This window comes from Schistocerca nitens, chromosome 9 (genome assembly GCF_023898315.1).
Source record: "Schistocerca nitens isolate TAMUIC-IGC-003100 chromosome 9, iqSchNite1.1, whole genome shotgun sequence".
Classification (NCBI taxonomy): domain Eukaryota; kingdom Metazoa; phylum Arthropoda; class Insecta; order Orthoptera; family Acrididae; genus Schistocerca; species Schistocerca nitens.
This window is the reverse complement of record NC_064622.1, coordinates 435,483,664-435,498,978: the sequence shown is the minus strand read 5'-3', so window position 1 is coordinate 435,498,978 and position 15,315 is coordinate 435,483,664. Positions and strand designations below refer to the sequence as shown.

Genomic DNA, 15,315 nt, shown 5'->3' with positions numbered 1-15,315 from the left:
ACGCCCTTGTTGGTGTGTTGTTTACTCTATGGCTCTCATATTCAAGCACTTGCTACACCATGGCCCAAATGACTCCCAGACAACCAGTGGTTGTAATACAATTTTTATTGGTCCCCTTCTCGCCAGTTGCACCACTACTCCACATTCACTGCATACAAGAAAGGAAAACACACAGTTTCCCTTTCCCACTTCATTTATCCTTATTCAACTTACTCACGAGCATCTCTTGTCGATGGCTTCCCAATGGTGTGTTGGGATGTTTACAAATATCCTGAAACACTACAGCACAAATATATCCAAGTTTTATGCCCTATCGCGATGTAGTATACAGCTTTTGTGTCTCCAGTTTGTGGTATTCCCAAAGAGGTCTCTATCCCATGGCCATAATCTTCAATCACGTTGCACACTGATTCTTTTTTGGAAGAACATCCAATTTTGGCCAGTCTTCACAAATTTATCACAGAAGCAGGACCACTACAAAATTATGCAACTGTTGTAAACTATCTTTTTGTGAAGGTGACTGACTAAAAAAAAAGAATGACGTGATTCAAGGCTCTGTCCCTCTCCCCCTCCCTCCCTCCACACCCACACCAGATAGGCCTTCATGAAAATCGTGATTTAATGTAAACTATCATGTGATATTTCCATTTTATGTCAATACTGCTGAATGCCCACTGTAAGCAAACTACTTGCGTATTTTCTGGGCTGCCAGTGTTTTCACAATAACAAGGGACATATTTTAAAACACTAGAAATGTCACATCTCAACAGTACCATCTAGTTGTCAACTTTAAAAACTTAAAAGGTGACCCTTGTATTGTTATAATGTGTATAGTTTTCAACTTCTGATTTTAGCAGCTGAAATAACCTTGGGACTCTTAAAATTTGGTTAATTCCCTACCTCATAAGTAGACTGTAACTTCATTTTTAAAAGAAACTATGGGTTTCTTACTCTATTTCACTATGCTCTTTAAATTTTACCTTGAACTTCAGCATATTCATTACCTGAATACCTTTTCTTGAACAGGCTGACCATACAGAAAATGAAGGGAAGTGGGCAAACGTGCCAGCAGCAGGATCTGTTGTCTCAAGTAAGGAAGCAAAGTCCGCAACCAAGAGTGATGAATCACAGCCTCCAGCAAAGAAAATTAGAAAGGGTGAGTTTTTACATTGTTTCTAGTACTTGCAGCATACAGATTTTAAAACTCGTTAGTGTCATTCTCAGCTGTCTGCTTGTTCAGTGTGATTCTGTTGGAATGTTTTTGGGTTAGTTTTCTTTTTAGGGCCGCGAGGCAAATACCAAAACAGTACTTCCAAAAGCAAATGCTGTTACCTTAATTGCAGTGTGCAGTAATCCAGCAGAAAAGATCTGAGAGCTATGCAACAACCCTCCATAACCACTTAACATTTGGCACTGAAACAACCCAAACAAAACCTAATGCTCTGCCCTGTAATTTGTCAACTTGTTTTGACCTTGCTAATGATTATTTATATTCTCTATACATATTTTGAAATCAGCCTGTGAAGCAGTTAAAATGTTCATTACAAACTCTGTTGTGTCCCCTCAGCATACAAAACTAAAGTTCTGTTCACTGATCTGATGAGTAGTGTTTCGTGTTTCTCCCCCCCCCCCTCCCCTCCCCCCATTCCCGCCCTTTCTTTCATATTCTCATGTGTTTTGTTTTTGTGTGAATTCAGTGGTGATCATGTGAAAAACACTGTTCTTATGATAGCCAAAGTTATAATACAGATGTAATACTTTGGAGCTATGCACTGAATTTTACACGTTACTCGTGGAGCCATGCTACTGACTCTTGATTATTGTATTATGTACACACTTTTCATTGTTGCTGCAGTTAAATTTAAAAGCAATGAAACATACTGATAATGGCAAGAAATGTGTTGAGTTATTAATGAGCCTGGCAGAACAGTGCAACAGAAAAAGTTCTTTTAAATTGGAGAACCATCTACGTCTGCTCTTGGTGATTACAGAAAGTGAGAAGTCTTCTGTGAGAACTAATGAACCCATCCATGCCCGGATCCATCAGCTACATATTAGAGGTATGTGAATTTCGAATCCTGTAATTATGTCCAAGGTGAAGATACTGTATGTGTAGACTTCTGATGAGAAATCTGAATAGGTGTAAAATACTTGGGATTCAGCAGTTAAAATTCTCAGGAGAAAAGTCATAAGCTGGTGGTGGCATAGCAGCTATCCTGTGTTATGAGTAATTCCAAGATATGATGGAAAATGGGATTATTCACATTCTTAACTGTCTGAGCATATGAGACAGGCTAACATTTATTGAATGCCACCTGCTGGCATTGTGGGCACATGGCACAGTAAGGAAACTACATAAGCGAAGCAGGGTGAGTGGGGAACCATTCTAGGGATATCATAGGCTGCAAATGGGGAAATCCACTGGCAAGTGACTTTGACAGAGGGCAGATTGTTACAGCCCGACACCTGAGAATGAGGAGCCGAGCATGTTGAAGTTGGTCAGCTGTTCACTTGCTACTGTCGTGAGCATCAATTGAAAAGGAAACCATGAGTAGGCAACAAAAGCAGGATAGGCACCGAATTGTAGCAGATCTGATGATGGAATACAATGCTGGTGTATGAAAACGTGTTTTAGAGCACACATTCAGTGCCCGTTGTGGACCATGGGACTCTGCAGCATACGATTCCTACTTGTTCCAGTTTTGACTGAATGAAATTGCCAAATATGATGCAGTGGGCATGTGATCATTGAGAGTGGACTCTGGATCAATGGAAATCTGATGCCTGTTCAGATGAATCATGTTTCTTGTTAAACCACATCATCGGTTGTGTCTAGAATTGCCACATACAAGTGACTGGCTGCTCAAAATATGCACAGTGCCATGGATGCAGGCCAGTGAGGGCAGTATCACGTTACAGAGTCATGACAGCTGTAGGCTATGTGAACACTAATTGTACCCATTTTATGCTTGACATGTTCCCTGATGATGATGGTATCTTCCAGCAAGACTACGGTTCTTGTCACAAGGCCACAGTAGTGCCACAGTGGTTTGAGGAGCATGGTAGTGAATTACGTTGATGTCTTGGCTACCAAATTCATCTGGTATAAACCTAGTGGAACACATTTTGGGACACTGTCGGGTGCCAGCTCTACACTCGCAAACTATTGACTGGCTCAGTTATGGTAACTGCATGACCTATACATAGAAATCAGTTGCCACATACCTGCAGAAATCTATCAAGGGCTTATCGAATCCATGCCACGCAGAATATTTGGTGTATTGCACTTGTAAGGTGCACCTACATGCATGGCAAGAACACTGTAAAAATTATCCCAAAAGGCTCCCTGTGTTCTACCAAAATCATCAAAGTGGAAATATATCTAAAGTGGGGAGAGGGGGAGGGGGAGAATAATTGCAAAGTATCTCCCACCCAAATCGAGAGGCATGTTCGGAAATAAGTGTAATAGATTTTTGTATTTTTTATAGAAAAACTTGGTGAATGTTTCTCCACACAATTGCCATTCCATTCAACGCATCTGGTGAACCATGGCACAAACTTCTTTAAGTCCTCCTCTAACAATATCTTTGTGTGGTGATGGTCTCCTGAGGCAGAAATTTGATCAGAATGCTGCACTTTCAGTCCCAAAAGACTGAAGCCGTGATTCTTTTGCATCGAAATTGTGCTTTTGAATTTTTGGCAGATGAGTAATCGGTGTGAGGCCCTGTGATGACTGTCTTTTTGCTTCAGGCATGTAATGAGCCACGCACGTTACATCAGCAGTCACAGTAGAGCTCAGAAAATCCTTCTCTTCCAGTTCAAGCTGCTCTAGAAACTCATGGGTGCTATGACCCAATTTTTCGTATGCTCCTCTGTCAGCTGCTTTGGGACCCATCTTGTACACAATTTCCAGTATCCCAACATTTCTGTGAGTGTCTCATGTAAGAGAGTGCTGGATTGATGTGCAAACATTGCAGAAATGTCATCCAGTGTCAATCGGTGGTCTTCACAGACAGTTTCCTCGATTTTTCACACCAAGTAATCAGCCAAAATGGAATGTCTTCAATTCATCTGTTCATCATGAAAGTTTGTTCTGCCTCCGCTAAACTTTTTACACCACTTAAACACGCTCACTCTATTCATAACATCTTCGCCATAACCATTTTGATTTGCGAAAAATTTTTAGCACCTGTTATTCATTCCACAAGTAGGAAGCAGATCACAGCACTGGGCTCCCACTTGGTGGGATTTCTTAGTGACATCTTTCATGCAACTGGACACTATAACATGAGTTTACACGCTGCCATGTTCCTGGGATGCTCTCTCTGGTCTGGGAAACCCTCTCCACCACTCATTGTTGCTAACACTAAAAAATAAAAAAAAAGGACAGCCGATTATAGTCACAGTACACTTAAGTTCTGAACATACCTCATACAAGTAAAATTCAAGCCATGGACCAAGGAGTTGTAGAAGACTTTAAACAATGTTTGCCTCTTAGTCTCAGTGACAATGTGCTTTTACAAGACTGTGCACGAGTCATAAACATTAAGCTCACTACGTACTAGGCAACTGAAGATTGGAACACAGTTTGAGAAAACAACTAAAATCATCATAACTATAATTGAGAGGATGACTAAACTTAAGACTTGACATCAGTGAACAATCCTCTTTCAACTTTAATAAACAGTATTCCTGAACTGGCAGACATTACTTAGAAAGATGTTGTGGTATACGTCCTCTTTTAAATTCTGTTCCTCTTAGCTTTTTATTACTTCAGATCCTCTGGAAGTTATATGTTACTAATTGCTTCTATAATTGGCAATACATATCTGATTAGTTTGGGAAAAAAGAAAAACTGTAAAACAGTTTAATAAGAAATGCATATTTCAGTATTATAAGAATTCTCATAATAAAGATGGCTTCAGTCAAAATATGTAACAAGTTTGTCCATTTCCTACACAAATCCAAGCACATGTGTCTGCAAGGTGGGGCAAGAGAGGGCCGGCCGCGGTGGTCTAGCGGTTCTGGCGCTGCAGTCCGGAACCGCGGGACTGCTACGGTCGCAGGTTCGAATCCTGCCTCGGGCATGGGTGTGTCTGATGTCCTTAGGTTAGTTAGGTTTAAGTAGTTCTAAGTTCTAGGGGACTTATGACCTAAGATGTTGAGTCCCATAGTGCTCAGAGCCATTTGAACCATTTTTTTTTTGGGGGCAAGAGAGAGGGATGTGCACCACGATGGAATCTGGAACACAGAGTTTTTATTCATTACAGAACTCTCATGCACTTCTGGAAGTGAGTGGATAACCATCAGTTGTCTGGGATACAGTAAATTTTTTTGTGTCATCTACAAAATTTACTTATTGTGGCATGACACATCTTGGAAATGACCAACTCATTTAAATGCAGAAATTACAATTTTAGAGTCTTCCACCCCACTCCTTCCCCTGTATAATTTTCTGTGGATGCTGATTGTTCTAACACAACAATCTGAAAGGCACCTATGTTGTTATAAAAACATTGTTCTCACGTTAATCTCTGTGGCACAGTTCAGTGTAAATACACTGCACTTACACAAGATGTTACTAGCATTAACTTAATTTGAACCATTACCATTTCGAGGCCTGGATTGTCAACTATATACAGTTAATGCTTAATGCCAACAAGCTTTGTAGTGATAGCTAGCAAATTTGTTGATAGTGAAAGAGATTGACAAAGAGTCTGATGATGGCAAATGTGCTACAGATGAGTTTGTTCATTAACTAAATTTTTGAAGTACTTGAAACCAACTTTAAATTTGTTGAGCATGCTCTTCAGCCTCATTAAGTGAAAGATTGTGACATTCATTTAAGGTGTCGATATTTACAGTAATGATGTTTATAAGTTGGAGAGCCTTCACAGATGTAACAGATACATAGCGCTTAAACAATTATTTGATATATGATATGATTTATCTTTCCCACAGAAAGTGAGTCAGAGGAACACAGTCATGGTGTTACTATTCCACATGACCCATCCAAGGATGATCGCACAGTATTTGTCAGTAACCTCGCATTTACTGAAACAGAAGATGCTGTGCGGAAATTATTTGAAGGTGTTGGCACAATTACAGACTTCCGTCTTGTCCGAGATTACAAAGGCCGTTCTAAAGGCTACTGTTACGTTGAATTCAGCACGACAGTGAGTACCAGTCATTAAACCTCTGCTGCATTGTTTAAAATGTTCATTTGATGATGAGAGTTGTATGCTCGAGAACTTGTTCAGGAACTACCTGCTACTTTTTGTCTACTAAAGACAAATTAAATAGTTGTTTAGTGATAAAAAACTGGAAATTGAGTATTGTTGCTTTTTAGCTTCAGTTTCTCCTTGTAACATGCACAATTGTCCAATTATTATTATTATAAAACTCTTTGTGAAAAACTAACCATATTGATAAGTGGAGTTGAATTAGAAAGTGTTACAGTGCGACAATGTATGATGAATGCAGTTTTTTTAGTTTTCTTGTACTGTTTACCAAATAGAATTTTCAGAACATCACATCTATATAAAAATAATTGATTTTATCAATATTTTAGGCTGAAGCATCAGAAGCTTTGAAAAAGGACAGGACACCATTGAATAATAGGCCTGTGTTTGTGTCAAAATGTGATCCTGATAAACACACACGCAAACCTGTCTTCAAGTACAATATTGGTCTGGAGAAGAATAAACTTTTTGTTAAAGGTTTGTATATTAATGCAGTATTACTGATATAATACCGTGCTCCCAACTCAGATCTGTATCTCCAGTTCATTTCATAATTTTCACATGTTTTAATTTCATAGCTATGTGTAAGATTTTTTTTTTTTAAGTCATTCTGTTATTTATTGGTGATTCCACAGTATTTCAAAATTCTGTGTTTGTAGGACTAGCCTTCTCAACAACAAAAGAAGATTTAGAAGAAATTTACAAGCAATATGGTGCACTGAAAGAAGTTCGCCTTGTTACGTATAGGAATGGCCACTCTAAAGGCCTCGCCTATGTAGAGTTTGAGGATCAGGTAATATTTTTGTGCTGTAAACTCTTTCATCACAGCATTTGCTTTTTTATTTATCTACCCCCCTTCCCTTTCCCTCACACACGCACACACACACACACACACACACACACACACACACACATATATATATATTAACTGGCAGTATACAATATGTTTCAGTATCACGTGATGTCCCAAATGATTCGTTTTCTTTGTTTTAATAATTTGTGAGTGGGTTTCTGAAAAGTTACATCTTTCCCAAATATTTTCCATTATCTGTATATGTAGTGGTTGTTTCTCTGCTGAACTAGAAGGTAACTATAGTCTCTAAACAGAAAAAGCAACATGCTGACTCACTGTATTTCCTTTCAAGCTTAGTAGTGAACACACACTATTCATGGTACACTTCATGGTTCTGTTTACTCTTGAAGTGAAAATTATTATGTGCAGTTGCAAGAAAGCCTTCCTGGCAAATCTGTTGCAAATACTCTGCTCAGGTTTACTGCTGGATAAAATTCTCCCAAGTCCCACAATATTTCATCAAAATAACTGTTTGACATCATCATATGGTGGTGGTTGCTGTGTACATTGCTGCAAGAAGCGACCTGTGATGCTCGTTTGACAGTGGTGGCAGAATTTATCACACTAAGAACACAGCAACAGCCTCCACCTGAAGATATCGTATGGTTATTTTGATGAAATATTGTGGGACCTCCACTGTGTCTTCCACTGGAAAATCCAATATGTGTATTTACAAAGCCTAAGTTGTTCCCATTCTTAAATAAAAGTTGTAAAACCAATCCACATAAATATTCTGTATTATCATCACCAGTTTGCTGTAGAATTCTGAACTACATTTTATACTTGAATATGATAGTTTGTATCTGGTAATCGAAACTGTTGTGTAAACTCCATTTCAGTATGTTTTATAGCAGAAACTGGATGTCAGAAGGAAACAATGGGCTGGTGGATAGCTGGGTTGCTTCAACAAAGGTTAATGTGAAATGTATAGAAAAGTCATGCATCATGCCAATGGAAACCCTTAAGATTCCATGGAAGAATTTTCCGAAATCAGGTTTATAATCAGCTGTGAAAATACTTTATAAATATGCTGTGTCGAAGAGGGAAGAAATGTAAAGAGCCATGTGATCAAGGCCTATAGTCCATAGAAACAATGAATACAGTAGTGACTACTACAAAGTGGAACAACTGGTAACGATAACATTTATTAACACCAAAAGTTTGTCAAAAGAGAGTAATCCAAAAGGAAGTCCAGTAGTAGATCCAAGATAGTTGTAGCACAGGGTACTAGAAGATGGTCATTCTGGAGCAGCTAAAAAAGTGAAGCATGGATCTCAGTCTTTGGCATAAGTAAACTGCTGTATTCAAATGGGTGCCAATTGGCGTGCTGTAGCATAGGCATGCGTATCAGTATTGCAGACTTGCTACAGGGGAGCAGGTGCTATTGCTGGCAGTTGATCTGGAATGGAGGCCGTAGCGAACGGAAGACCTTGATGATGTAGTGTGGTGAGGTGGGAGGGAAATGATATGATGCTGTTTACGCAGCGACTCATCAACTGTGTGTACTTCAAGTAGCGGCCAGTCGAGTGGCAGTAACCACTGCTTGTTCAAATGGTTCAAATGGCTCTGAGCACTATGGGACTTAACATCTGTGGTCATCAGTCCCCTAGAACTTAGAACTACTTAAACCTAACTAACCAAAGGACATCACACACATCCATGCCCGAGGCAGGATTCGAACCTGCGACCGTAGCAGTCGCACGGTTCCGGACTGAGCGCCTAGAACCGCTAGACCACCGCGGCCGGCAACCACTGCTGGACGATTTGGTGCTGGAGAGAGGCGACTTGATGGCAGCTGTAAAAACTATTAGACTTGTCACTCTGATAGGCCCCCATGAATGCAATGTCCATGGTACTATCAGATGGTGGAGCCGCCATCAGCTCCCTCCTTGCTGGTTATGAGCTGTAGGGTCGTAAGTGGCCCAGATAGGGGTGGGCGCTGCGCAAATGGAGGTACAGGAGTTCTGAAAAGGGTGCCTGCTGTGCCGCCAGTGCTAGTGATGCAATCTCCATGCCCTGGGACCCCATTGCACCACAGAGGGGTAGGAGTGTGGCGATGCCAGCCAAGGATCCCGAGGTGGAGGTCCAGTGTGCTGCTGCACTCCATGTGATGACTGGAGCCTGTAGAGTGGGGATGAGGGGGCTGCTGGGTGATGGCAGTCAGGCCTCCTCTGATGGCTGAGCTGAGGTAGTCAACGCCTGCCAAGGCTTGGAACATATTGCGTGAGACTCCTGGCTCAGAAGGCACGGACAATACAGGGTGAGGAAAAGAGATGGATGCCCGGATGGGTGAGGCCAAAGGTGAGGGGGAAAGGGTAGGAGAGGAATCATCCACCAGTGAGGGGGTTGTAACTGCTGGAGGTGATGGCAGCTGCTCCTGCCTGGCAGTCTACAGGTAGGCTGAGGTGGTAGGGGCTTCCCTGTACCCTATCCGCTGCATAAACACCTTGTGCCCTTGTTGTTGCTGGATGGCTGCTGGTACCCAACTGTCCTGACGACCAAATGCATGTACCCAGACTGTGGTGCCTGAACAGAATTGAGGCACTGGTGGTGCTGGCCCCAGGTGCAGAGCTTGTGTCAGCAGGTGAAGCATCGTGCATTGTTGGTGGCCGTGCAGAAGTTCCGCCAGGCTTCTATCACCTTTGAGTGTGGCTCTCTAAGAAATTAAAAACTGAGTTAAAGCGTCTTCTGCCCAACAGTCTTTGATGTACTTGAGCAGAGATTTAAAGGTATGCACCAGACGTTCAACTTCACCATTTGATTGTGGGTGAAAGGCTGGTTACACAGAGTTTCATAAAGATGTGTGATAGAAACTGGGGACAATTGTATGTCATCAAAGTCTGGGGAAGATTTTCTATAGAAAAGATTTTTGATAGGATGTGACAGTACTGTCCCCTGTCATGGACCTGAGGCTGAGCATACATGGTAAATGGAAATATACATCAATCACAATGAGCCAGTTTGTTCCTAGAAAGGGGCCATCGAAGTTCAAGTGGATTCGTTCTCACGGTGCACACTTAGGCCCTTGAGATAACGTCGTCTTGGGAGCTGCTAGCTGTTTGATGTATCCGTTGCATGACTGGACCAACTGTCCCGTGTCTTTGCTGATTCCTGGCAAGTATACGTGACATCCTGACATTGCACCAATTTTTTTGTTCTGGTCACTCCATCGTGCATCCCCCTCATGGTAGACATGGAGAAACTGCAGAATGTCATTCTGTAATGAGAGGAGTATGAATAATCGTGGTGACGCATATTCCGTAGCCAAGAGCACAATGCCATCAATCAATTGCAACTGTTTTTGTAGCTGAAAATATTGATAAAGTGGATCTGCCTTTGTGACAGCTACTCTGGCCATCCCAACAGAATGTTGTGATTCACATGTTGTTCCTCACACATGGCTGCTGTGATGAAATTGCTCGTAATAGGAAATGTATCGCTTGTGAGCTGCGCCTCCTCATCAAGGTAGAAATACAGGATCTCTTCTTTGTTGAGTAACAGATCGAGGCTAATTGGTAGCCAAGAGAGGATGGACCGAACGAGGTGACGCAGTGGTTAGAACACTGGACTCGCATTCAGGAGGACGACAGTTCAGTCCCGCGTCCGGCCATCCTGATTTAGGTTTTCCGTTATTTCCCTAAACCATTCCAGGCAAATGGCATGATGGTTCCTTTGTAAGGGCATGGCCGACTTCCTTCTCCTTCCTTCCCTAATCTAAAGAGACCGATGACCTCGCAGTTTGGTCTCTTCCCCCAACCAACCCAACCCAACCCAAGAGAGGACATATGCATTTTCATGTTTATCTGTGGTACAAAAATGAATTTCATAATTTTATCTGCTAAAGTAGAGTGCCCATTGCTACAGTCTGTAAGCTGTTTTATCAGAGAGCCTTGATGAGGGGCAGAATAGGGAAATGAGCAGCTTGTGGTCCATTATCAGATGAAACTTCACCCCGTACATAAATATGTGAAATTTCTTGAGTGTATTAAAATGGCTAAGGCCTCATTTTCAATTTGCAAATAAGCCCTTTGAACTGCTGTCAGTGTCTTGGAGGTGTAAGCTATTGCTTGCTCAGTCCCATCAGAGCACTGATGTGCAAGGACAGCCTCAATCCGGTAGTCCAAGTCGTCAGCCGCCACTACCAACTATTTGCCAGGCTGTAAAAAGTATATGGATCTGATTGAAGGCAAGTTTCCAAAGTTTGAAAGGCACTCTGACACTCCTATGTTCAATCAAATGGTATGTCATTTTTTCGTAGTTGATTCAATGGATGAGCAATCTTGGAAACACTGGGGATGAACTTACTGTCATAAGAAACCATCCAAAGAAAAGATAACGTTTTCTTGGCATTCTTTGGTCGAGATAGTCCTGGGATTGCTTCCACATTAGTGGTTGTCGATTTGATGCTTTCTTTTGAAATTACATGTCCCAGATATTTAATTGATGGCTGAAAGAACTGAGATTTGCCAAGATTACACTGTAAACCTACACTGTGTCGTGTGTGTGGAACAGAAGATACCGGAGATGCACCTCAGTGGAATTACTATGATGTCATCAAGATAATTGATACTTATTTGATCAAGAAACCATTGAAACATGGCAGCAGCACTTGCGATCATGAATATAAGCACTTTATTTAAACAGGCCAAAAGGAGTGTTGACTACCAGGAGGTGCTGCAACTCATCAAATGGAAGCTACAGATAGGTTTTGCCCAAATCAGTTTCCCAGAAATATCTCCCATCAGCAAATTTGGCGATTAATTCATCTGGATGTGGTATCGGATATAAATCCATATGGGTCTGTGCATTTACTGATGTTTTGAAGTCACCATATAATCACAATTTTCTGAATACTTCTTGATGAATGCCAGACTATATGATGTATCTGGTGCAATAACATCCAGTTGTGTTAGTCTCCTAAATTCTTCTTTAACTTGGTTGCAGAGAGCTAGTGGGACACACTCTGCAGAAGTGAGAATGAGTGGAAGATTTGACCATGCACAACCAAGTTCAGGAGAGAAGATGTTGGCAGATTCCTTGCATAATACCTCTGAGTCCTGAAAAGGTACTTCATCTGATACTAAGTCAGCACTATCTGTGATCATAAAACCAAATGACATGAAGGTGTCAAGACCAAATAGGTTTTCCGCCGAACTGTCATTTTGTACCAGAAAAATTAATTGCCGAACAACACTTTTGTGTGTGCTGTCAGTTGTGAATTGACTGTTGATAGAAATGGTTTGCTTGTTGTAGTTTACTAAGTGTCGAGTTGCTGGAGACGGGAAGTTTGTCAATTTTCAATTACATTTGTGTATTGATAAGCGAAGTGCCAGCACCAGTGCTTGCAACTGCACTGTTTGAGCATTGATGTGCACCAAGATTTTTTTTTATAGGCTGTTCTTGCAGCTGATAAGACTGAAGGGTGGAAGACTGACACACTACTGCAAAATGTCTTGACTTACTGCACTTGTGGCAATTTGCCCAACAGTAGGGACAGTCTTCCCAGGAACGTTTCTTATAACATGCTGAGCAAGATGGAAGCAGACAATGCTCTGACTTTTCCTGTTGCAGCACATGCTTGGGTTGGGGCTTGTTTATGGACGGGCAGCACTGCCACTACTTCTGCATCATCCAAGTCTACTGATGCCTTAAACTGCCTTCTGTCATGCCGGCAGCTTCATTGGTCATCAATATTTCTAATTGCTGGTCTGCTGCAAACAAAACTTTGAAATCCTGTGCGAGAGCTAGAACTTGTTCAAGTGATGGTCATCAAACTGTAAGCTTGATGTCTAACATCTTTATGTGGGGCAGAACAGATAATGATGCTCCTTACTGTTATGTCAGCATATGATTCCTTATGTTCCAGAAGTGATGAAATGACACTATTGACTAAGGCCATTCAGTTCTGCCACCTACTTACTCCCTGTGCGTTGATTAGTGTATTATTTGCTTTGATAAAATTCTACCTGAGATGCTGGTGGTAGTATATGATTAGTAAATTGCACATTTCCTCAAATGACAACTGAGAGGGTTCAGTGAGTGGGGCCAGTTTACATTAAAATCTATAAGTTTGTAACTTGGTCCAAGATAGGAATAGAGCTTTGATAGTGTTGGCATTATTTACCTGAAAAGCTTCAGAGTGCTGCTGGAGCCCCTTTTATTTATGATTCCCAGTCCTCCACTGATTCCTCGCATGGTGGGAACAGCAGTGGGTTGGCCAGCTGTAGATGCTGCTGCAATCTGCAACTACCGGAAAAAAAATCCTTCCCAATGTAGTGATGTGGCTTGCCGAATTTGTTCTATCTGTGACAGGTTTTCCAACTGGTGAGGCTTTGAAGTACATTTTCTGCTGAAGGGATATCATCCATGATGTGTTAAGAAAAATCGTGGCACTGATTCTAAACTGTGTAATTTCAGAGCACTATTTCCTGATGGTATTGTTTATCTTCGTTCATATCTGCCTCTCTTGAATGTTCTGTTTGAAAAAACAGAGTACACTAAGCTCCATTGGTTTACTCATACTGAGTGTGAAGGAGCAATCTGTATTTACTTTCTTAGAGAAGAAATACTGGATGCAATATTGTGACAATTTGTGTACATAGTAATTTTAACTTTTACTTTTGACATGCCAACACATCATTCCTTTCATATGTAGTGCATTTGGGGATTTAATGGAAAGATTTTGTCTGCATCTGATGCTGGTAACATAGTTTTACCGAAACTGGTCATCCACTGACAAATATTGATCCAAAGACAATAATCTAAAACAAAGTCCAGTAGTAGACCCAAGCTAGTCATAGCGCAGAGTACAAGAATACAATCATTATAGAGCAGCTAATGTAGTGAAGCTTGGAGCTTAGTCCACAGTCCAAGTAAGCTGCCATAGTTCAAATGGGTGCCTGTTGGCACACTGAGCATCGGCATGTGAGTAATGAGCCTGGCACCCATCATGCTGGTTTCATATTAATCTATATATTCGTAGTGGTGCTTCCTCTAGGAACGCTGATAGCAATTAGATAAAAAAATAAATAAATATTAAAAAAAACCTGTCTGTTGCCCATTAAGCGTTCTTCAGTAAATTATAGATCAGTAATCCCATACAGAAAATCCACACGCCACTGCCGTTGATCTTCAGTAGCCTTATAATTCATGTTTCTTATATTCAAATTTCCACAGCTTGTAATGTTTGCTGATGTTCAGACCGTCTCAGCCAGTTTGGATTCTCAGTAGCCCTATAATGCATGTTTCTTAATATTCGAATTTCAACTGCTTGTAACGTTTGCTTCATCTTTAGGATTCTTTGAAGGAAGAATCTTTTGTTCTGATATCACATCAGAAATTAATGACAGAATTCCATGCTTATTCTATAATTCCAGTGGTTAATCTTCTGATGAAGTGAAACATGATACAGGTGGAAGCTACTATGTGCAAGCTGCAAGCAACACTGGAATAACATATTCTAGAGTCAGTGGCAATTTTTCAGGAGCTAACATATGGATTATGAGACACAGTTGCTGGTACATATATTTCATTCACTCCTTTCATCGGAGGTTTGCCCCTTACCTTTTATATAGAATTCCAGTGCCTTACATTTTTGCCTATTTGCTAATTTATTATTCTTTTTGTACACTACCCGTCAAGGCACCTTCGTACACACAACTTCACTGTACTTTTAGCATTCCTTCTGCTTTCCCCATAAAGAAGCAGAATATATCATTCCTAGTAGTTTGCAAAAGACCTAATTTTTCCTAAGGCAAACAGCACTCAGTGTATGCAAACTATGCATAGAACATAGAAAGCTAGATTTCATCTGTGCCACTTTTATACAGGTATTATGGTAGTTTAGCACTCTGTTGCCTCCTTATACAACATATCATATTTCTTTCTTTGGTTATGAAATTGTGAACTTCCTCATAAGATAACAATCAGTTTGATGTTCAAACAGAGAAATCCTAAGTTCTACTGACGTGACGTTACTGTTCTTTTAAAATTTTTAAAGAAATTGTCAATTAGTTTGTTTATGGTGAGTGATTAAAGGAACATTGTTGTGAAAAACAGGAAATTTCCATTTTTTCTTGATGTATTCGTATAAAGACTCAACTCAACAAAATCCTTTAAATTGCTCTGTTCAAATTTATCACCTTCAGAAAAGACTGTTTACAATTGGTTTGCGGAATTTCATTGTGGTTGTGCAGCCATCAATATCAAATTTAATGGCTT

At 40.7% G+C, this 15,315-nt stretch overlaps 1 protein-coding gene across 1 annotated transcript in view; it reads left to right on the top strand.

Annotated features, from left to right (window-relative positions):
- Nucleotides 1–15,315, top strand: part of LOC126202877 (squamous cell carcinoma antigen recognized by T-cells 3) — an 80,747-nt gene that overhangs the window by 60,420 nt on the left and 5,012 nt on the right. The window contains exons 11-14 of the mRNA XM_049936917.1: nucleotides 1,027–1,156; nucleotides 5,962–6,176; nucleotides 6,572–6,719; nucleotides 6,902–7,035. Coding sequence (XP_049792874.1) covers nucleotides 1,027–1,156; nucleotides 5,962–6,176; nucleotides 6,572–6,719; nucleotides 6,902–7,035 — 627 coding nt within the window. The remainder of the gene's footprint in view (nucleotides 1–1,026; nucleotides 1,157–5,961; nucleotides 6,177–6,571; nucleotides 6,720–6,901; nucleotides 7,036–15,315) is intronic.